At 58.1% G+C, this 20,533-nt stretch overlaps 1 protein-coding gene across 3 annotated transcripts in view; it reads left to right on the forward strand.

The window, feature by feature from the left end:
- Window positions 1-474: 474 nt before the first annotated feature.
- The window catches only part of ARHGAP44 (Rho GTPase activating protein 44), a 31,375-nt gene continuing 11,316 nt past the window's right edge, over window positions 475-20,533 (forward strand). The window contains exons 1-9 of one of the 3 annotated variants that reach the window (XM_074889290.1): window positions 475-641; window positions 12,015-12,054; window positions 15,569-15,673; window positions 15,753-15,829; window positions 16,643-16,754; window positions 17,601-17,677; window positions 18,471-18,588; window positions 20,065-20,133; window positions 20,218-20,299. In XM_074889290.1, the coding sequence (XP_074745391.1) occupies window positions 589-641; window positions 12,015-12,054; window positions 15,569-15,673; window positions 15,753-15,829; window positions 16,643-16,754; window positions 17,601-17,677; window positions 18,471-18,588; window positions 20,065-20,133; window positions 20,218-20,299 (733 nt within the window). In that variant the 5' untranslated portion in view covers window positions 475-588. Of the gene's footprint in view, window positions 642-5,846; window positions 6,884-12,014; window positions 12,055-15,568; window positions 15,674-15,752; window positions 15,830-16,642; window positions 16,755-17,600; window positions 17,678-18,470; window positions 18,589-20,064; window positions 20,134-20,217; window positions 20,300-20,533 lie in introns of those variants that run through there. The other 2 variants (XM_074889288.1, XM_074889289.1) reach the window with 2 other exon arrangements.

Below are 20,533 nucleotides of genomic sequence, written 5' to 3' on the forward strand. Positions count from 1 at the left end.
ATGCTGGGGGATACTGGGGAGATTCTGGGGGGGATGCTGGGGGGCAGATGCTGGGGGATGCTGGGGGGGATGCTGGGGAGATGCTGGGGGGCAGATGCTGGGGGGATGCTGGAGGGATGCTGAGGTCATGTCAAGGGATGCTAAGGGATGGCAGGTGATGCTGGGGCACGCCAGAGGGATGCTGGGGGATGCGGGGGGGGATGCGGGGGCCATGCCAAGGGATGCCGGGGGGATGCCAAGGGATGCCGGGGGGATGCCCGGGGCCAGGCCCGCTCCAAGGCCCCCCCCTGCCCGGCAGAGCCCGCCGGGGCGGGCGACCCCGGACTACATTTCCCATCGCCGCCGCGGCCGGGGGCGGTGCGGGGCGGTGCGGAGCGGAGCGGGGGGCGCGGAGCGCGGCGGGGCCCGCGCAGGCGGAGGCGCGGAGCCGCGCAGGGGGCGGCGGGCCCGGTCGGCTCGGCCCGGCTCGGCTCGGCCCGGCCTGGCTGTGCGCCGGGCGAGGATGCGGGAGGGGCGGCCCGCGGCCCCCCGCTGCCCGCCCGCGCTGCCCGCGCTGCCCGCGTAAGGGGCGCCCGCGCCGCCGCCACCATGAAGAAGCAATTCAACCGCATGCGCCAGCTCGCCAACCAGACCGTGGGCAGGTAGGGATGCGGCGGGCCCTGCCCGCGCCCTGCCCGCCCCACCGCCCCGAGTCCGCACCCTGCCTGCCCCACCGCCCCGATCCAGAACCCTGCCTGCGTCCTGCCCGCTCCCTACCTGCCCCCCTGCCAGCTCCCTGCCAGCTCCCTGCCTGCCCCACTGCCCCCATCCCACACTCTGCCTGCACCCTGCCTGCCCCTCTGCCCCTGCACCCTGCCTGCCCCACAGCCCCAACCCCACGCTCTACCCGTGTCCTGCCTGCCCCACTGCCTCTGCATCCTGCCCCCTCCCTGCCTGCCCTGCTGCCCCTGCCCCCTGCCAGCTCCCTGCCTGCCCCACTGCCCCCATCCCACACTCTGCCTGCATCCTGCCAGTTCCCTGCCTGCCCTGCTGCCCCGATCCTGCACCCCACTTGTGTCCTGCCTGCCCCACTGCCACTCCACAGTGCCCACTCCCCACCTGCCCCACTGCCCCTGCTCCCTGCCTGCCCCCTTGCCTGAGCCCTGGTTGCCCCACTGCCCCTAATCCCACACCTTGCCTGCTCCCCTGCCTGCTCCCTGCTCCCCTGCCTGCCCCACTGCCCCTGATCCTGTACCTTGTCTGCACCCTGCCTGCCCCACTGCCCCTGCCCATCCCCTCCCCGCCTACTTGCCTGCTTCCTGCCAGCCCCACTGCTCCTGCTCCCTTCCTGTACCCTGCCTGCTCCCTGCCCTCTTCCTGTTGCCCCTGTTCCTGCCCACACTCTGCCCACCCTACTGCCCCTGCTCCCCAGCTTTCAAGCTGCCTGCCCCACTGTCCCTGCCCCCAGCCCTCAACCTTCCTGCTGGCTGTGTGCTCCCTGCCTGCACCCTGACCACCCCTCTGCTTACACTGTGCCCCACAGCCTGCTCCCTGCCTGCTTCCTGCCTGCCCCAGTGCCTGCACCCTACCTGCCCCACTGCCCCAGTGCTCATTCCCTGCCTCCACCCCTGCCTGCAGCCCCTGCCTGCACCCTGCCTGCCTGTTAACCCCTGCTTGTCCCCCTGCGTGCACCCTGCCCCGCTGCCCCCCTTGCCCCAGCCCTGCACCCTTTAGCCACTACTTCCCTGCCTGCCCCTGCCCTCACTCTGCCTGCCCCACTGTCCCTGTCCATTCTCCGTGTCCCAGGGCTGGGCCGTAGGGACACCCGCTGTCCCAGGCACCCCTGCCCTGATGCTGTGGGGTGCCCCACTGGCCTGCTCCCCCCCCGCACCCATGGGTGGCCCCGGCTGGCAGGGAGGCAGGGGGGTGCATCGGGGTGCCGTGCCCACGGGGATGCCCGTGTGTGCCAATGCCCAGCTGGGCCCAGGGTTCAGTGGTGGCTGTTGTGTAATTCCCGGAGATTTTGCAGCTGGGCGGGGGGGGGGATTTATTTATTTTTTCCTTCTCAGCGCGGTGCTGGGGCACCAGCACGGCTGGGGCATGGGGCTCAGCACCCCCTCCCGGAGCTGAGGGCTTGGACTTCAGCTGGCATACCCTGCATCCCCCCTCACTGTGTCCCCCGTGGCGATGGGGGACACCCCACCGGCTCTGGGCCCTCGGAGGTGGCCGGTGGTGACAGCTCCTGCCTCGGCCGCGGTGCTGCCGCACGGCCCCGGCGTACGGGCACGGGGCTGGGCTGGCAGCAGGGCCCCATCCTGCGGCGGCGGTGCGGGAGCGCAGGGCAAGAATGCGGTGTGGGGCCGCGGTCTGGGAGCGTGGCACGGGAATCTGGTGTGGGAACGTGGTACAGGAGCACGGTGCGGGAACACGGGCCGGGAGCAAGCGGTGCAGGAAGAGCGTGCGGCGGTGCGGGAGCACGGCGGCAGGACCGTGGCGCAAGAACATGGTGCGGGAACGTGCTCTGGGAGCGTGGTACCAGAATCTGGTGTGGGAGCACGGCGCGGGAATCCGGTAGAGGTGCGAGGTGTGGGAACACGGTGCAGGAGCGCGCGGCAAGAGCATAACGTGGGAAGGTGGTGCAGGAAGAGCGCGGGAAGGCGGTGTGGGAGCACGGAGCAGGAGCGCAGTCCGGGGATGCGGTGTGGGGACATGGCACAGGGAACGTGGCACAGGGAGCGTGGGACAGGGAACGTGGCACAGGGAACGCGGTGCAGGAGCGCTGGGAAACCAGCGCTTGCCTGCCTTGGGGAAGCGGCAGGAAGAGGCTGTTTTGGGGACAGAGCGTGTGATTTTCTCCTCGCATCTTGTGCCGGGCCGGGTTTGCTCTCCGGAGGCACCGAGGAGGTTTGACATGTCTCCCACCCGTGGCTGGGGGGCTGCAGGGGAAGGGGTGTCCCCAGGTCCCACCACCACCACGTGGGAGACGTGAGCCAGGCACCACACCCACGCCTGGCTTCAAAATGGTGCCGCTGGCAGGGCGAGCATCCTTCTTCCCGCATCCCCCGGGAGCGCGAGGCCGTGCCGGGCTCCCCGCAGCACCCGACTGGTGGGGTTTGGAGACACTAAACCCCTAATCCTCTTAGGGGCTCGCTGCCACGCCGGCTCGTGACGGGCAGCTGGCGGGCTCCGTCGGTACCCCGGCACGTCTGCTGCCTGCAGAGCTGCCTGCGCTGCCAGGCTCTTCAGGCTGGGTTTAACTGGGGGGTGCGTGGCCCCCTCTTTGCTCAGCGCTGGGATGGGGTGGCTGGAGCCTCTGCAGGGCTCAGCGGGAGCTCGGGGACCATCCTCTTCCTCGGCCCAGCTCTGTTGGTCCCCGTCTCAAGTGCGGGCTGATGTTTTATCCCTCTTGCCCGCTGCTGAGCCCTGAGCAGCCCTCTCCAGCCAGCTGGAAACAGGGAATAATAGATGGAAATAGGGAATAATAGATGGAAATAGGGAATAATAGATGGGAATAGGGAATAATAAAAGGAAATAAGGAATAATACATGGAAATGAGGAATAATTAATGGAAATGAGGAATAATAAATGGCAATAAGGAATAATAAGTGGAAATAAGGAATAATAATAGAAACCTGGTGTTTTCTCTCCCCTGGGAGAGGCTTGCCAGGGTACGTGCACCGTAACCCTCTGGGGTCTGAGGGGTGTCCCCTCCTGCTCGTCACCAAACCCCGGTGGTCACCATCACCCTGCAGTGCCAGCCCCCCACATCCAGGGCTGGGGACCACCGGGCCAGATGCTGCCCTGGGGCTGGGGTCTGCGCTGCACGTGGAAGTTGTCCCTTGGCGGGGAGATGGGGTGTGTTGGGGACAGTTTGCATGTGGCGGTGGCAGCAGTGGCACCCAGCTGGCGTCACTCCTCCCAGCAGCACCTGGCCCAGAAGACCCCGCTGCTGAGGGGGTGGCTGCGCTCCCCCCACCGACACAGGGGGCTGGGCCGGGACTGCATCCCAGAGGACTGGGGACAACCCCATCTGTGGGTCTGCCAGGAGCTGCCAGAAGTACCCCAGCAGGGGACAGGCAGGAGACAGGTAGGAGCAGCCCACTGTCCCTGTGAGGTGGCCACAGCTGGCACTCGTGCAGGGGAAGTGTGTGTGGCCAGCTGCAGCCAAGGGACGGGGCTCCCCTGCACGGGGGGAGGGCTGGGCCGGGTCAGGGTGAGGGTTAATGTTAGGAACAGGGTCAAGGTTAGGGTCAGGATCGGGGTCAGGGTTAAGGTTAAGGTTAGGGTGAGAGTCAGGGTTAGGGTCAGGAGCAGGAGCAGTGGCAGGGTTAGTCAGGGTTAAGGTTAGTGTCAAGGTCAGGATTAGCGTTAGGGTCAAGGTTAGGATCAGGATAAGGATCAGAATCAGGGTTAGGAATGAGGTAAGGGTCGGAGTCAGGGTTAGGGGCAGGATCAGGGTCAGGGTCCTGTGAGGGTGCTGAGCACATTTCCTTACCTTTCCAAATCCGGCCTCCAGCTCTGTCTCCCGGGCGCTGCCGTGTTCCCTTGCTGCTCCACGCAGGACACTGGGGGCGAGCGGGGACTCCCGGGCCCCCTGGGGACAGCAGCAGCACCCGCCGGCACTGGGGTGCCCGGTCTGGGAGTGTGACGGGGCCACCCGGAGCAGACCATGCTCCTGAGCGCGTTTATTTTATTTTATTTTATTTATTCATTTTATTGAGGTCATTTCTCTAGATAGAAGGAACTGGGGATGCTCATCCCCACCCAGACCTGCACTTGATACCCGACCTTTGGGAGAATTACTGCGCCCAGTCTGTAAGGGGCCATAATATTTATCTCCATGGGGTGGAAAAATGAAAGAGAAATCAGTAAGTGACTGTAAAACATTTTGAAGATGGTCTCTGCAAAACCCTTTTATTTTTTATTTTTATTCATTTACCCTTTCCATCGTGGCCAAGCCGGCAAGAGCTCTCACCCTCGCCTTGAGGTCACAGGATGATGGGCCCGAGCGTGCCACAGCACTCGCTCCGGGGGCTGAAACAGCCCTGTGAATTTTCCAGAATTGGCTCAATATGTGTTTTTTTTTTCATCGGGAATAAAGCAGGCGCTTGCAGCCGCGTGCGGAATGGCGCGGCGGCGTTCCCGATCGGCACGGCAGGTGATGGGGGGACACCGGGGAGGATGGTGTCAGCTTAGGGGGGTTGGATTTTTCCTCCTGGTCTTTTCTGAGCATCCCAAGATGTATCCCCCATCCCAGGGGACAGCGGTGGCATTTTGGGCTGGACATCGCTTTGGTGGCTCTCAGGGCAGATGCTTTTCCAAGCACCAGGACGTCTGCATGTAAATATAAAGCCTTTAAACACTGAGGGTTTATTCTCTGTGCAGCAAGAATATTCTGCATGAAATAAGGACGTTTTATTCTGCTTGTACAAAATAAGGACAGAGGAATAAAAGCACCACCTGGGATTTTTCCGATGGGATTTGCGGGGAAGAACAACATGCTTTAAATAGCTGGGTTCCATGTCTGCATTTTGGGGTGCCAGTGGCTTGCCATCAGCAGACCACCCCCCACCCTGGGCTTTTTGGCTTTGCCAAGCGACGCCGCGCCCCTCGGATGGTGCCGGCAGCATCCCCGCAGCCCTGGGGATATTTTTATCCTTCTCGCAAGGCGGCAGCGCTGACAAACTGAAATATTCATGGAGCGGGCTGAAGGTTTCATCCCCGCGGCCAGCAGCCTCAGGGCCCTGCGCTTTGCAGGGGCTTCTCCATGATTTTCAAATCAGGACCCAAGCGTGGTCAGGATGCGACCCCAGAGGTTCCTCTGCCGGGGATGAGCCGGGAGCAAGGAGCAAAGGCCCCCGTGCACCCCGTGCTGAAGGGATGCCAACGCAGAGAGCTCACAGCTGGGAGAGGGGCAGGAAATGAGGAAAAGAGGCTTTTCTGCCTTTAAAATCTGTCCCCCATTTTGCTTTGATTCCTTTGGTTTTCCCAGCAGTGGGCAGAAGGATGGAGGAAAGCTGGACCAGCCTTCCCCGCTCATTTCACCCCGCTTTTCCAGCTTGGCTTAGCTGAAGGCTGTCAAGCTGCTGGGGTTAAGCCCTGGCACCGTGCCTGCGGGGTGGGCATCGCTGCCCTTAGCCACAGGTTTGGGACACGGGGACCATCACTGCGGGTCACCTAGCGGGGCAGGATGAGCCCGGGATGCGCTGGAGGAGGCACTGGCGGGGCCATCTCACCGTGTCTGGCTGGATATTGTGCCTCAGAGTCGTTTCCCTGGGGGATTTGAGCAGCGATTTGAGGATATAAATATTTGATGTTTCGCTTCTCGCCTGCTAAAAAGGCACCGGGAAAATTCCGCAGCTCCGTTTGGCCTTGGCCGGATGCTGGTGACAAGCCGTCGGGCTGCGTGTCCCCGGGGATGCAGTGGCGAGGAGAGCTCAGACGGCAGCAGAAGCTGGGGACGGGGTGGTCCTTGGGCCAGCGGCCAGCCTGGACCACGATGCCCAGCACCTCCAGGGGTTGCCTGGATGAGACCCAAGGGGCTTTCTCCTCCCTCCAGCACAAGCGATGGATGCTCAGCGCTTTGTCCAAGTTGCGTGGTTGAACCTCACCTTGCCAACCTCACCTCTGAGCTGGGGGGGCTCGGGCACCTTGAATTTTCTGGTGGGTGCCAGCCCCCAGGCATGTGCTGCGGCACTGGAGGGAGATGCGGGCAGGACCGGGATGGAGCCGGGCACCGTCCCCGAGGCCACATGGGATGGCAGGGCAGACCCATCCGTGGGAGTTATCGCTGCCGGCATGGGATGGCCTTGGCTGGGTTTTCGTGCCTCCCTCTGCCTGCGCTCGGCCACGAGGCTGTTTTTAAGCTGGAGCAAACAGAAATCAGGGGAACTGGCTGGCATCAGTAATTAAACAGTGATGAAATATTTACAGGCATACTGTAGCGAGGGGGTGGCCAGGGATGGGGTGAAAGGGGTGTTTTGGCAGGAGGTGTGAGCAAGGGGGTCCTTGGGGCATCGTGGACACGCTCTGCCTCCGGAGATGCATCCTGGCTCCTGCCTGTCCCCGCGTGAGGCACTGCCTGCCAGCCGGGCGTGATGGTTTTCCCATTCAGAGAGAGAGTGCTGCGAAATCCCCGTGCTGCTTTGAGTTTTGCTGGCTCGGGGTCAAATCCAAGGCTGGGGGCTCCTTGTTTTGGGTGCATCAGAGGGGGATGGTGGCGGGGACACGGGGCGGGTCCAGCCAGATGGAGATGTCTGGCATCAGGAGATGGTCCAGGGAAGCACCAGCTTTGCTGTAGCTCCCCAGGTCAAGGCACTGGAAACTCATGTAGTATTTATTTGGAAATCAACTTAATTGGCGTGATTGGTGTTGATTTCTGCTGGCAGCAATTAGTTTTTGCAGAAGTGAACGCCTGACCAAATCGTAGCTGCATTCCCCTCTTGTTTGCTTTTAACTCTCCATATTAATTGTCCCTTTTCTCCCAGCTGTTTGCAGGGACGCGGGTGTCTGGGTGCTGACTGAGGCTGAGGATTGCCTGGATTTGTGCTGAGAAAAACAGCTCTGGGTGAAAATCTGGAGGGGAAGGGGAGGAGTGGGCTTTTATTTGCCTAAAGGAAAGATGAAAGCAAGCGTTGAAAGCTGCTGCCTCTCCAAGGATTGCTCCCGCAGGATGTGTGTAACTCGCAAGGCATGAAGTTTTGGGGGATTAGGGACCAGCCAGGGAAACTGGGGGGGTCCCTGCACCCCGATTTGGGTGCTGTTGTTTGCTGAGGCCACCTTGCATGAGCAAAAATCAACAGCAATCAAGCAAAACCCACCGTCTCCAGTTCCCTGGGAGAGGTCGTGTCCCAGCACGGGAGCCCTGGCTGCATCTGCCTTGTGAGACATGAGGATGGAAATACCCACGTAAAAATGAACCTGTGAAAAGAATTTCCCAAAGCTGATACTGGCTTAAACTGTTTTTTCTGGTGCCACCAGTTGCCTGCTCTGATGGTTGGGCCATGGGATGCTCCAACCACTGGGCAGCCCCTTCCCAGGGCTCTGCTGCATGTGTCAGACCCTTGAGCGTCGTTAGTGGGTCCGGGGTTATGGGGTGAGCACAGATGGGCCCTGAACCCTGCCAGGGTGCGAGGAAGAAGAGGCGACTGGGGAGGGACACAGATTTGTACTGGCAGGAGCTCGGCTGCCTCCTGAGCACGGCTGGAGCAGCACGGTCAGGGAGCAGGTCCTGGGGTCGCCATCACTGCTACAGCAGAGGCTGAGCCCTACCTCTCTGACTGCTTGTAGGGGGGCAGCAACGGGGCAAGGCGGGGGGCTGGGGGTGCTGGGGAGGAACTGTGGGTGCCAAGAGGGGCTGGGGGATGCTCAGATGGACTGGGAGATGCTGGGAGGGGCTGGGGAATGGCAGAAGGGGCTGGAGGATGCTGGGGATGGACTGGGGCATGTCAGGAAGGGCTGGGAGATTCCTTGGATGGGAGCAAGATGCCAGGCTGGAGCAGGGAGAGCATCTCTGCTGGAGCCAGACACGCTTTCCAGCGTTGGTCACATCCAAACTGGTTCCTCTTGGTGCTGTTAATGGATTTCTGTAGGGCTGCGGTTTTCAAAACACCTTTGTGTTTTGGGGTCCAGAGTCCCACATGGTCTGAACTAAGCGCTTGAGAGCAAGCCAGGAGCTGGGGCTCCTGACTCGTGGGGGAACCGGTGAGCGGTTCTCCCCGGGGATGGGAAACCAAGGCCAGAGGGGAGGCCCGGGGACCCACACCCATTCTTGAGTGGGATGCTGATTGGAGCATGGGATGGGGAGGGAGAAGAAAGGTTTGTTGAAAAGGAAGGGCTGAGCAGCAATGCTCAGGGCTGAGCCTGCTGAAGATGCTTTGCCAAGGTCCTCAGAGAGATGCTGCCATCCCGCCCCCAGAAAAGGCAGCGGGACAGTTTTTCCATCCCCTCTGGGTGCCCTGGGGAAATCCCTGAGTACCAGGGAGGTCACACTGGGACACCAGGATCTCCTTGAGCATCTCTGAGTGCTGGCAAGGGCTCAGCACCCAAAAAATACCCCCCAGGCAGGAGGGAGCCCGGGGCGTGCAGGAAGGTCTCCAGCACAGACAGGCAGGACGTGTGCCTCCAGTTTGCTGCCGAGCATCGGCTGTGACAGGTTCGCAGGATGGCTCATAAAACCATATAAGCTCCTGTAAAACCGTATTAACTTTAGGCTGAGACTTTAGAAACATAACAGATATAATGGGATTTTTCCCAGTGGCATTAGCAGCGCGGAGCTGTAATGCAATTGCAATGTCAGTGGAGTGGGATGATGTTATTTTTTAGTCTTTACATGTAAAATGGCCACGTGGAGCGGCTTGGGCTGGGCTTTCTGTGGGTTTGGAGTTGGTTCTCGCTGCCCTGGATATTATTTGCAGGTTCTGGAGTGCTGCCGGCAGGAGCAAGTACAGAGACAAGGGGAATTACTTGTATATTTTTGGTGCATTCTGGAATATTAATAAGGAGCTTCAGGCGGGGTGACAGGACGTCAGAGCCGTGTTGTCAGCAGGACTGTGCGTATGTGCAGGAGCAGGATCTGTCCCTCTTGCAGCTGCTGAACTGCATTCGATGGAGCTGCAGCCGGTTGCTGCCCCTGCGCGGGGCCGGGCTCTCCTGCCGTGGCTGCTGGTGGCATCACCCATAGGGTCCAGGTGCCCCGAGACAGGAGACTTATCTCCTGCTTTGGCTTCGCAAAATCGCCCCGTGGTGGCTTCTGGGGCCCCGTTCTGCCAGACGAGGCGCGGGAGCAGCTCTGGATGCCGGTGCTGGGCGCTGGCAGGACGTGGTACCCGGCTCCCACCGCCGCAGCCCTGCCACGTGCGTGTGCCACCACCACCGGTGGCTGCAGCGTGTCTCTGAGGCCACGCAGAGACCCCCATCCCCATCGCAAGCTGGAGGGGAGGAGAAAGCATCCCAGCTCGGTGCCAAAACCAGGCGGGGAAACCCATGCTCCCGCGGCGTGCCCATCGCTCTGCCGCAGCCCTGGCCAGCTGTGTCGAGCGGCTCCAACAGCCTCTTTGCTTATTCCTATCCATAAAACGCTGCAGCTTTTTTTCCCCTCCCTTTCTAAAGCCAAATTAATCGCTGGCAGGCTCCCCAACCTGCTTAAGCATCCTGGGAAGTGGCAGGGCTGGCACGGGTGTCTGTGCCGGCACTGTGGCTGGGGGATGCTCTCTGTTAAAGCCACTGAGGTTTCTCACACTGAGGATATACAGAACAAGGCCAGATTTTTGTTACCCTGTTCGAAATGTCGTTTTCTGCTTCCTGAATGCACATCAAAGTGCAGCACGTGTTGGTTTGTCGCTGCTGGAAGAGAGACCTGCCAGCATGGGACTGTGGGGTGCACAAAATCCTCCAGCAGCACAGCTGGAAGAGGAGAAAACGCACTAAAAACGTCACTTTTTGCGGAGCATTTTCCCAGTGGTGCGAGGACAGGCAGGACTTCTTTCTCCCCGGCCTTTTTTTGAAGATTGGAAATGATTTCTGGGGTGCTGTGCGAGCAGCAGGGGTGTGCACTGGTGGTGCCTGCACGTGGGTGCGTGATGCTCGCCCGCATCCCTGCCACCTCCTTCTCCTTTGGGATGCTAAATATAGCCTGAGCGGGTGCGGGGAAGTGGGGACGGTGGATATTTGCTGCTTTCTTCCCTGTTTGTGCTAATTCTGCGGCGTTTCCAACCCTGTCCATAAATTACATTGAAGGTGATTTGCAGAAGAAGGGGAGAACGTGAGCAGCCCTTGCTCCCAGGCAGCCAGCACATCGCTTGTGTTTCATACAGAAGATACTATTATGCATTCATTTAAATCTCCTCTTTAAAAAAAATTAAATAATTTGGGGGTTTTTTTCTTTTTTTCAAACCAATTTAAATTGGACACTGGGACAGCTTTCATACACAAACCAGATTTAATGCAGTTAATTTACATTTTTTAAGCCTTTGGATGTGGTGTATTTGCAGATGAGCCCGTAGGACAAGCCCTGCCCTGACAGGCGCTGCTGCCGTGCCAGGCTCAGTCTTTGAACCTTCCTCTGCTGGTGCTTATTCCTTATTTCCACTTTTTCAATACTTCACTCTCTCAAAGCTGCGAAACCAGCTTGGATAGCAGAAAGCAACCAGGGCTCAGGCAATAAAGGTGTTTTCTTAAGAAGGATGAGAGCACCAAGCTTTTGTTGTTTGTTAACAAACCTTCAGGGACTAATTGGCTAAATCACAATGCTGCCTAAATGCATCTTGACAGAGGTCATTTTTCAAAGAAAGATGATGCATAAAGTTGTAAAGAACTCATAAGAAAATGAATAAATGATCCAGAGTGTGATCATTCAAATAAGCCTGAGCAGATCTGGTGAGGAGCGGCTGTGGGGGGGTCGCGGGCAGGGATGCTGCGGGTCCATGTGTGGCCAAGGAGGGTCTTGCAGCGGGGTTGTGTCTCTTTGTGCACCCCCAGCACTCCTCATTAGCAAAGACAGCGGAAGACACGAGCTCTGGAGCGGTAAATCCAGCTCTGACGTGCAGCGGAGAGGGTCACAGCGAAGCCCCGGGCAGCAGCTGCCACCGCAGATACAGTTGGCTGCGTCGGACCAAAGAGGCTCAGTCGTGCGGACGGGTTGTGTCCTTGGAATCGCGGCGCTGAGGGTGTGCCAGAGCCCCGCACGGCCCAGGGAGCTGCCTTTGTGCGTAGACACACCGCCTCCCTGCACAGCCCTGCCTGCATCCGCCTGGGAATCTAGCATCCCTGTTTTGCTGGGGATAATGGAAAAATAAGGGGGAGATCAGGAGAGGACCCTAAATTGATGCGGGACATGGCACTCTTACAGTGAGCCGTGAAGATACTCCATCCTTTGCTTATTTAGGAGATGAGGCGATGGCAGGTGGGACCAGAGAGCCTTAAATCACTGGCTGCATCCCAATGGAAAAGCACGTTCAGCCGTGCCCGGTACCACAGGGTGCAGCCGCGTGTGCCAGACCCTTCGCCAACGCTTTATGTTCTTTCTTGTCTTGCAGGGCTGAGAAGACGGAGGTTTTGAGCGAAGATCTCCTGCAGGTGAGGTCCTCTGCAGCTGGTCCGACCCACACCCAGTGTGCCCATGGGTGCCCAGGCACGCACCCGTGGGTGCTGGATGCGGCAGCAGCTCCGCGCCGGTCGGTGCCACGGTGCCCTGCAGCGATGAGACGGGCTGGGAGGAGGAGGAGGGGTTGGGAGCGTGGGAAGCAGCATTGGCTCCCTCCCACACGCCTTCCCAGGCCTTTCCCAGCCCAATTTTCAGGTCAGCTGGAATCGGATCCAGTCTTGTCTCTGCCAGGATGGCAACCTGATACGGCCTGGCCGGATTGCGGGTGCCCGTGTCTCCTGTCTCTGCTGCAAAACCTGCCCTGGGGACGGGACATGTGACAGCAGGGGACAGTCCCCAAAGCTGATGGGATGGGCTTTCCCCAAAGCTGCTGGACTGGACGACTTCAGCAAAACAGCCTGAGCCAAAAACCTCCTGTGACACCGTGGAGCATCCGCTGTGATGGTCACGGTCTCTCGGGGACATCTCGGTGCTTTTTGCTTCCTGCACGCCCCAGGCAGGGAGGTGGCTGAGGAAGTGCCAGCAAAGGGACGTGAATTCACAAATCCATCACTGAATTCATGAGATTTCTAACTCACACATTGTCTAAATCATCGCTCGTAAATCGGGCACTGATGAGCAAAACACACAACCCCCACAACAACCCCCAGCAGCGATACAGGCTGGGGGAGGAGTGGCTGGAGAGCTGCCAGTCAGAGAGGGACCTGGGGGTGTTGATTGACAGCCAGCTGAACATGAGCCAGCAGTGTGCCCAGGTGGCCAAGAAGGCCAATGGTATCCTGGCTTGTATCAGCCATAGCGTGGCCAGCAGGGACAGGGAAGGGATCTTACCCCTGTGCTCGGCACTGGTGAGGCCGCACCTCGATGAGTGGGTTCAGTTTTGGGCCCCTCACTCCAAAAAGGCCATTGAATGACTCGAGCGTGTCCAGAGAAGGGCAACGGAGCTGGTGCAGGGTCTGGAGCACAGGTCTGATGGGGAGCGGCTGAGGGAACTGGGGGGGTTTAGTGTGGAGAAGAGGAGGCTGAGGGGAGACCTCATGGCCCTCTACAACTCCCTGAAAGGAGGGTGCAGAGAGGGGGGAGGAGTCTCTTTAATCAAGTAATAAGTGATAGGACAAGAGGGAATGGCCTCAAGTTGCACCAGGGCAGGTTTAGACTAGATATTAGGAAGGATTTCTTTGCAGAAGGGGTTGTTGGGCGTTGGAATGGGCTGCCCAGGGCAGGGGGGGAGTCCCCATCCCTGGAGGGGTTGAAGAGTCGGGTTGACCCAGCGCTGAGGGATCTGGTGGAGTTGGGAACGGTCAGAGTGAGGTTCATGGTTGGACTGGAGGAGCTTCAAGGGCTTTTCCAACCGGGATGATTCTGGGATTCTAAAACAGCCGCCCAGCTCCTCCACCATCACAGTGCGGGCATCCCCTGGCATCAGCCAGTCCAGGTGCTGTTGGGGCTGCTTCAAAAGTTGTTTTGGGACTAAGCTGATGTATTTACACCTTCCACCTTGTCAATTTGGTCGGTGCCGTTGCTGTCAGGGAGCAGATTCTGCAGAAGCAGCCAGAGAAGCGCTGTGCAAGGCCACTGGTGGCAGGAGGCAGCGCCCAGCAGGTGACAGTGACCTTTAGCTCTTTCTGGCCACTGTGTCCTGCCTGTGTGTTGCCTCGCTTGGACCTAATGACACTGCTCCCTGCACACATCAGGCTTTGTCCAGAGCTGTGTGTTAGCCAAAAACGTGAGCAGGGTTTGGGTGAGCCATCGCTAAAGGGGTAAGGTGAAAGAGGGTGCTGGAAGAGGGTGAAATGAAGCTGTTTGCAAACATCCCAGCCGCCTGCCTCGGTTAATCCCTCCCACGGCCTCTTGCTGCTTTACCGGGGATTTAACAGCCGTTTCCATCGTGGCTGGGACCAGCCCATCCCATGCAGGGGGGAGCGAGGTTGGTCTCCGGTTGCCGCGGCACTGCACGGGCTCCTGGGGTGTTGGTGGGTTTGTTTGCTGTTGGGCAGTGCCACCCTCGCAGTCTGCACCCTTCCGAGTCAGTCTCCAGACTTCGGGATTTGGGTTTTTTGTCCTTTATTCAGCGCCAGTGCGGGGGGCAGGGATGGGCAGGGTGAGGGGTGATGTGCCCTGCTGTCCCCAGGGATGGGCAGCCCCAGTAGGATGGAGTGGAGGGGAGCTGAGCACTCCCTGCCACCAGCAGCCGGAGGGAACATCAATAATGAACCTTTTTTTCTTTCTGTTTTAATTTTTGGTGTTTCTCCTTGCAAGCTCTGAGGTCCCCGTGGCCCCTTGGCACTGCGAGGCAGACCCTGCTCTTACAGCCTCCGGTGACATCCCGGCACTAGGTGCATCTGTGCCAGCACTCTCGAGGGCACGCCTGGCTTTGGCAACACTGCTCGGGGGATTTTTTACACCTTTTGGAGATAATTGAGTGGGGATGGTGGTTGGTGCAGCCTTGTCTGGGTGTCTCCTGAAGAGTCAGTCATGTTCGAGGGGGCCTGTCTCCAGGGCTGGGGGGAATCCAAACCCTTCCTGGCATGGTACCTAATTGCCTCCAGTTTGGCTCATCTAGGTGGGTGTGCATTCACATATGTGCCCTTCTGAACGTCATACCCCTTCCTTGCAACATATACACGGACATGTCTATATATATATTAAATGCATGTTCTTTTTATAGAGAGAATTTTTACAGATATATCCACACATGTCCGTGTATGTGTTGCAAGGAACATGTCTGTTGCAGGGATGGCAGAGGCTGTTCTACCTCAGCCAGGCATCATGGAGATCTATTTTTTTTGTAATATATATAAATAATATTTTTAGTTATATTATTATACCATATAGTATATATTACCAGTACTATATATGCTATTGTAGTGGTGGAGGGCAGCTCAGCTCGGGTGCCAGGCTCCCATGAGACGCCTCCCGCCTCAAGGACTCACTGCAGGCTCAGCTCTTCTCCTGCTTCTCCCGGCTAGGGAGGATTATTTTTTTTTCCCCAGATCATTTCCCAAGATTTTGAGCTTTCCATGTTTTCCCCATGTCTCTCAGCTTTGGTTTTCAGCAGATCTTGGTTGCTTACATTTAATGACTCATCTTCTGAGTTTTGGAATGAATTGCTTGATTTAATCAATGCAGAGGCAAATAAGGCAATTTTCAGCCCCAGGTTAGAGTACTGGCCAGTTTGGTTTGTGGCAGGGCTCAGCTGGGGACAGATACCTCCTGCCCTCACCTGGGGACACAAGGGCTTCAGAGGCTGCTCTGGATCCAGCCCTCAGCCTTTCTCGGGGGGTACGATGGGGCAGCATCAGCCTGGTGAAATCTTCTGCTTAAATCATCCCTGCCCTGGGAAGGGGTTGGGCTCCGGGGCTGTCGCATCCGATGCAGCAGCAATTAAAACCACTTGAGTGAAAAGCAAGAAGTCCCTTATGTGGCTGGACAGTGGGTGGGGGACCTGGCCGGATACCCCGGTGATGGCCCCCGCTGCATCCGCAGGTGGAGAAGCGCCTGGAGCTGGTGAAGCAGGTCTCCCACAGCACCCACAAGAAGCTGACGGCATGTCTGCAGGGCCAGCAAGGCGTGGACGCCGACAAGCGCTCGGTGAGGCTTTGGCAGGGCTCTGAGGTGGCGGCGGCGGCGGCGGGGCGGCGGGGTGGGAAACGCAGCCCTCTCTTTGCAGAAGAAGCTGCCGCTGACGACGCTGGCGCAGTGCTTGATGGAGGGATCGGCTGTGCTGGGCGACGACTCCCTGCTGGGGTAAGGGGGCCCTGGGTCTCCCCCCGGCGCTCTGCCGCTGCCGGGAACTGCTGCTGTTCCTTATCTGTGACGCCGGATAACGGGTGTTGGACGGGCTGGGATGCTCCTGTGAGCTCAGTTGTCCAGGGGTTTCCTTTATTCTTCTCCTCCTTGTGATGAGCTGGAGTCCTTTAGTCATGCAGTAAACAGTGTAAACTATATATATATTTCTATCTGTCTGTCTGTCTGTCTATCTATCTATCTATCTATCATCTGTTTATCTGTTTATCATTATCTATATCTATTTCTATGTATTTATCTATCATCTATCTATCATCTATCATCTATCTATCATCTATTTATCATCTATTTATCATCTATCATCTATCTATCTGTCTATATCTATTTCTATGTATCTATCATCTATCTATATTTATTTCTATCTATGTACCTATGTATCTATGTATCTATCTATATCTATTTATCTATTTATCATCTATCTATCCATCTATCTATTATCTATTATCTATCATCTAGATCTATTTATTATCTATCTATCTATCTATCTATCTATCTACCTATCTATCATCTATCTCTCTCTCTTAAGAAAGTCCATACAGTTTCAGACTATAATTGGTCCGATAGTTAAGGAATGAGATTTTCCTAACACCTGGGGTGGCCGCGGTCCCTGGGCTGCCGCCCTCTCTCCAGCTCCCTGCCAAGGAAGGGCTGTCCCGTTCCACTGCCGAGCCCCCCCCGGGGCTTTGGGGTGCAGGATGGCTGCCCATGGCCCTCCCGGCGCCCGCGGTGCCCAGCCCTGCCGTGCCCTTGCAGGAAGATGCTGCGGCTGTGCGGGGAGGCGGAGGACAAGCTGGCTCAGGAGCTCATCCACTTCGAGCTGCAGGTGGAGAGGGACGTCATCGAGCCCCTCTTCGTGCTGGCTGAGGTGAGCGGTGGCGGGGACGTCGCTGGGTCGGGGTGTCACCGTGCTGGGGACTCACATCCGAAACAAGCCAGGGGAAAGCAGGGTTTCACTGCATAGTTGGTTCCTGGCCCCTGTGAGAGACCTTCCCCCTTTGAGACTTCTGCTAATTGCTTTAATTGGCAGGCAGTCTTTGCACGTTCAGCTGGGCTGGCTGCTGGGGCAGTGGTCCTGCCGGGCTCCTTCGCCCGCTCTCCCTGCTCTTGCTCTTTTCTGCCTTCCCTGAAGGCAGAGGCATTAACACTCTTATTTCTGAACCATTTTTCCAAGCTCCAAATACATACCATTGTTGTTTGGGATTTTTTTCCCCTTCCTTTTTCCCCCTGCTGCCAGCTTTGTTTTTCAATTTTTCCCATTGCTTTTTTCCCCGCTTCTACATCTAGCAAATTGTCCTGGGCTTGGTTCTGAGTTTATCTTCCCCAACAGAAACAAAAGCTTTATCACACTGCTGGTGTTCAGGGCTTTCAACCGTTACTAAATCCTTGGCAAACAGTGCCTGTGCGTGGGAGGCTTTGCATTGCCATCCCCAAAAGCCCTTTTCCTGCCTTCACCCAGCTCCCCACTGCAGGAAGCTTTGATCCCCCAAGGATGCTTCTCTCAGGGATGTGGGTTCTGCGGTCAGGGCTGGCGGGGGGTGGCACAGCCTGGGTGGGGACACAGTGGAGGGACGAGCTCTGCCATCTTCTCTAGTGATGTTAAAATAAGGAGCTGCACCCTTATCCACACAGCTTGCGCCAGTCGCAGTCAGGTATGACCTGCCCTGACACCTCTCCGTGGTTTATCTTCTCCCATTTCCATGTGCTGCTGCAGGTGGAAATCCCAAATATCCAAAAGCAGAGGAAGCACTTGGCAAAGCTCGTGCTGGACATGGACTCCTCCAGGACACGGTAGGAAGCACCTTCAAAGCTGTTCTATAAAAAATAAAAATTCCCAAGCGATGGGTAGTGCTGGGGAGGGCACGTCCTGAAGCCCTGATACCACGGCTTCCTTGGGACAATAAGTTTCGGTTGTGTCGCTGTGCGCCTTTAAGTCAAGCTCTGCAACGAGCCAAGATTTCTGCTTTTGTCTGCAGAACCGTAGATCCCTTTTTCTTGCTTGCCCTCTGCAGAAAAGAGTATTTTTTTCTGGCACAAGTCTTTATTTTTTTCCTCTTTTTCCCTATCTTGGTGAATTCTTACGTGATGGCAAAGAGCCTGGTGCTCCTGCTGCTCTAGAGTAGTGCTGGGGTGGAGCTGGGATGACCCTTGGGATCATCCTGTGTCCCAGACACTGTGCTTTGGGTTTTGCCTGGGGCCGTTGGGCTGGCCAAGCCCCGCACATGACAGCATGCCCTGGGTAGAGGTCTGGGAGGCGTCCGTAGTTCCCAGTGTCATGTCCAGGCTCTGCCATCACCTTCCTCTCTCCTCCCGCCTGGGTGGGGCTTGTTCTCCTGCTGAAAATAATTGTTTAATTAGAGCCCAGTGCATGCAGCGGGTTGTGGGGACTGGGGATGTTTTGGGTTGGGAGCGGATTCTGCATCCCAGCCGGGGTTGGGACCATCTCCGTGGTGCTCAGCCCTGGGGACCATGGTGGGCTTAGCTGAGGGGGGTCCCTGGGCAGCCCTCCAAGTCTGCTGGGATCCAGCCACCACTCTGCGCGGGTCCCCATCCCTCGCCGTCACAGCTCTGCCCTCTTGTGCAGGTGGCAGCAGTCCACAAAGTCCTCGGGTTTGGCCAGCAACCTGCAGCCCTCGGGCGCCAAAGCTGATGCTCTCAGGGAGGAGATGGAGGAGGCGGCCAACAGAGTGGAGATCTGCAGGGTACCCGGGGTCCTGGGGGGGATCGGTCCTTGCTGGGTGGGGGGATCTTGGTGTCCTGAGCACTGTGGAAAACCTGCAGCCTCTCCTCTTACCCCATTCTTCCCCCCTCCTTACCCCATTGCCTGTGATGAACCCTCCTTCAGCTGGTCCCCTGCCCAGACGCAGCCTGGTGGCAGTGGGTGATGCTCACCAGCCAAGCAGGGTGTCGCCGGTTCCTCTGTCCCCATCCTCCATATCCCTCTGGAGCCAGAAAGCATCCCCTTCCCAGGGCACCTGTCCTGGCAGGAGCCGGCGAGCTCAGCACCGAGTACACCCACCCCTGGCACAGAGACCCGCGGGAAGTGCTGAGCCCCCGTGTGCCACCGGCCACGTCACCCCCCGCCAAGCACACCACCCCCAGCACAAGGCACCCAGCTGGTTGTGTTGGGTGGGAAAAGTGTCCGAGCGAGGGGGGACGCTGCTCCCAGCACCTTTGTCACAGGCTGTGGGATTCAGCAGTGAAACCCACGGGCAGTTTTGTGTGGCTTTTAAATTCCTCTGGGGCCAAAAATGCAAAGGGCCGGGTGAACCTTGTGCTATAGGTTTTGGACAGGTTTTGGGCAGGAGATGGAGCTGGGTGCATGTCTCAAATCCTGGTGGTTTTCTCCAGGGGCACAACCAGAATCTGTGTAGCCTTTAAAATCCAGTCTCAAACTCATGCTGCGTCCCCCCGTCTTAGAGTATCGCAGCCCCATGTCCCCAGCAATTCTCAGCAAACCAGCTGGGCCAGGAGCTGCCCCCAGTATATTCACCATATGGATGATGGAGGTTGCAACTGGGACATACCCACAGTGTTTTAAAAACCTGCTGGTTCTCCTCCACTTGAGGAATCCAAGGGGATTCTCAGAAAGGAGCAATTCGGGGAGTGACAGAGTCTGTTTTGTGAGTGTGAGGACAGAAACGTGTCCTGGTGCCAAGGGGCTCGTGGCAATTCAGAGCAAGAAGCACCCAATGCCCCGTCAGCCTGGTCCGCACCAAGCGGTCGGGTGCTACCCCTGGCAGCTGCGCGGCAATTAGCCCTGCGGTTAATGAGCCACTTGCACACGAGGAGCAATGCAACGAGGTGCTGGGACGAGCAAACTTGGGGTTTAATTTGTGCCGTTCGGCCCTCCGGGATGTGCAGCCTTTGGCTGACAGGTTGTTTCCAAGTGACTCTCGCTTCCAGAGAGCTCATTGCAAAGCGCCGGATAATTGTGGGCTCTGGAAGGGGAGGGGGGGCAAGCGTGGAGCCGTTTGCACAGCAGCAGAAAGCAACCCCCCACGGTGCTGCCGTATATTCAACATCCCGAGCGCATCTCCGGGTGCTGCGACGTGCCACGTGGCATGTTGGCTCCTGGTGTGACCAAGCTGGTCCCTCCCAGTGGCCTCCAAAAGGACCATCACAGTGGCATCAGGGCAGCATGAGTGGGACGGCGACTAATTCTCTGCTCTCTGCAGGACCAGCTCTCGGCTGACATGTACAATTTTGTGGCCAAAGAAGTAGACTATGCAAACTATTTTCAAACCGTAAGTGCCACCCGTCCCCACGGGACTCCTTGGTTGCCGTCCCCGGCTGTAGGGGTGACAGCTGGTGCTGTCTGTCCCCCCCAGCTGATCGAGGTGCAGGCAGAGTACCATCGGAAATCCTTAGCGCTTTTGCAGAATGTCCTGCCTCAAATTAAAGCCCAGCAGGGTAAGTGCCCGCGGGGTCTGTCCCGCTCCTGCATGCGACACCGAGGGCTCTGCCTCACGCCGGAGCCGTGCGGGGCTTTGCTGCGGCGATGAGCCGGCTGCGGCGTGACCCCGCGGCACAGCGTGGTGCTGGGTTTGTGGCTCAGCATCCTCTCTGGGCTCGCCCCCCGCTGCATCCCGCCTGCCCGAAGCTGGGGAGGGCATCCCCATCCCACTCGGTCGTGGGGGGCAGGAT

This window comes from Strix uralensis, chromosome 19 (assembly GCF_047716275.1).
Source record: "Strix uralensis isolate ZFMK-TIS-50842 chromosome 19, bStrUra1, whole genome shotgun sequence".
In the NCBI taxonomy this organism is placed as follows: Eukaryota; Metazoa; Chordata; class Aves; order Strigiformes; family Strigidae; genus Strix; species Strix uralensis.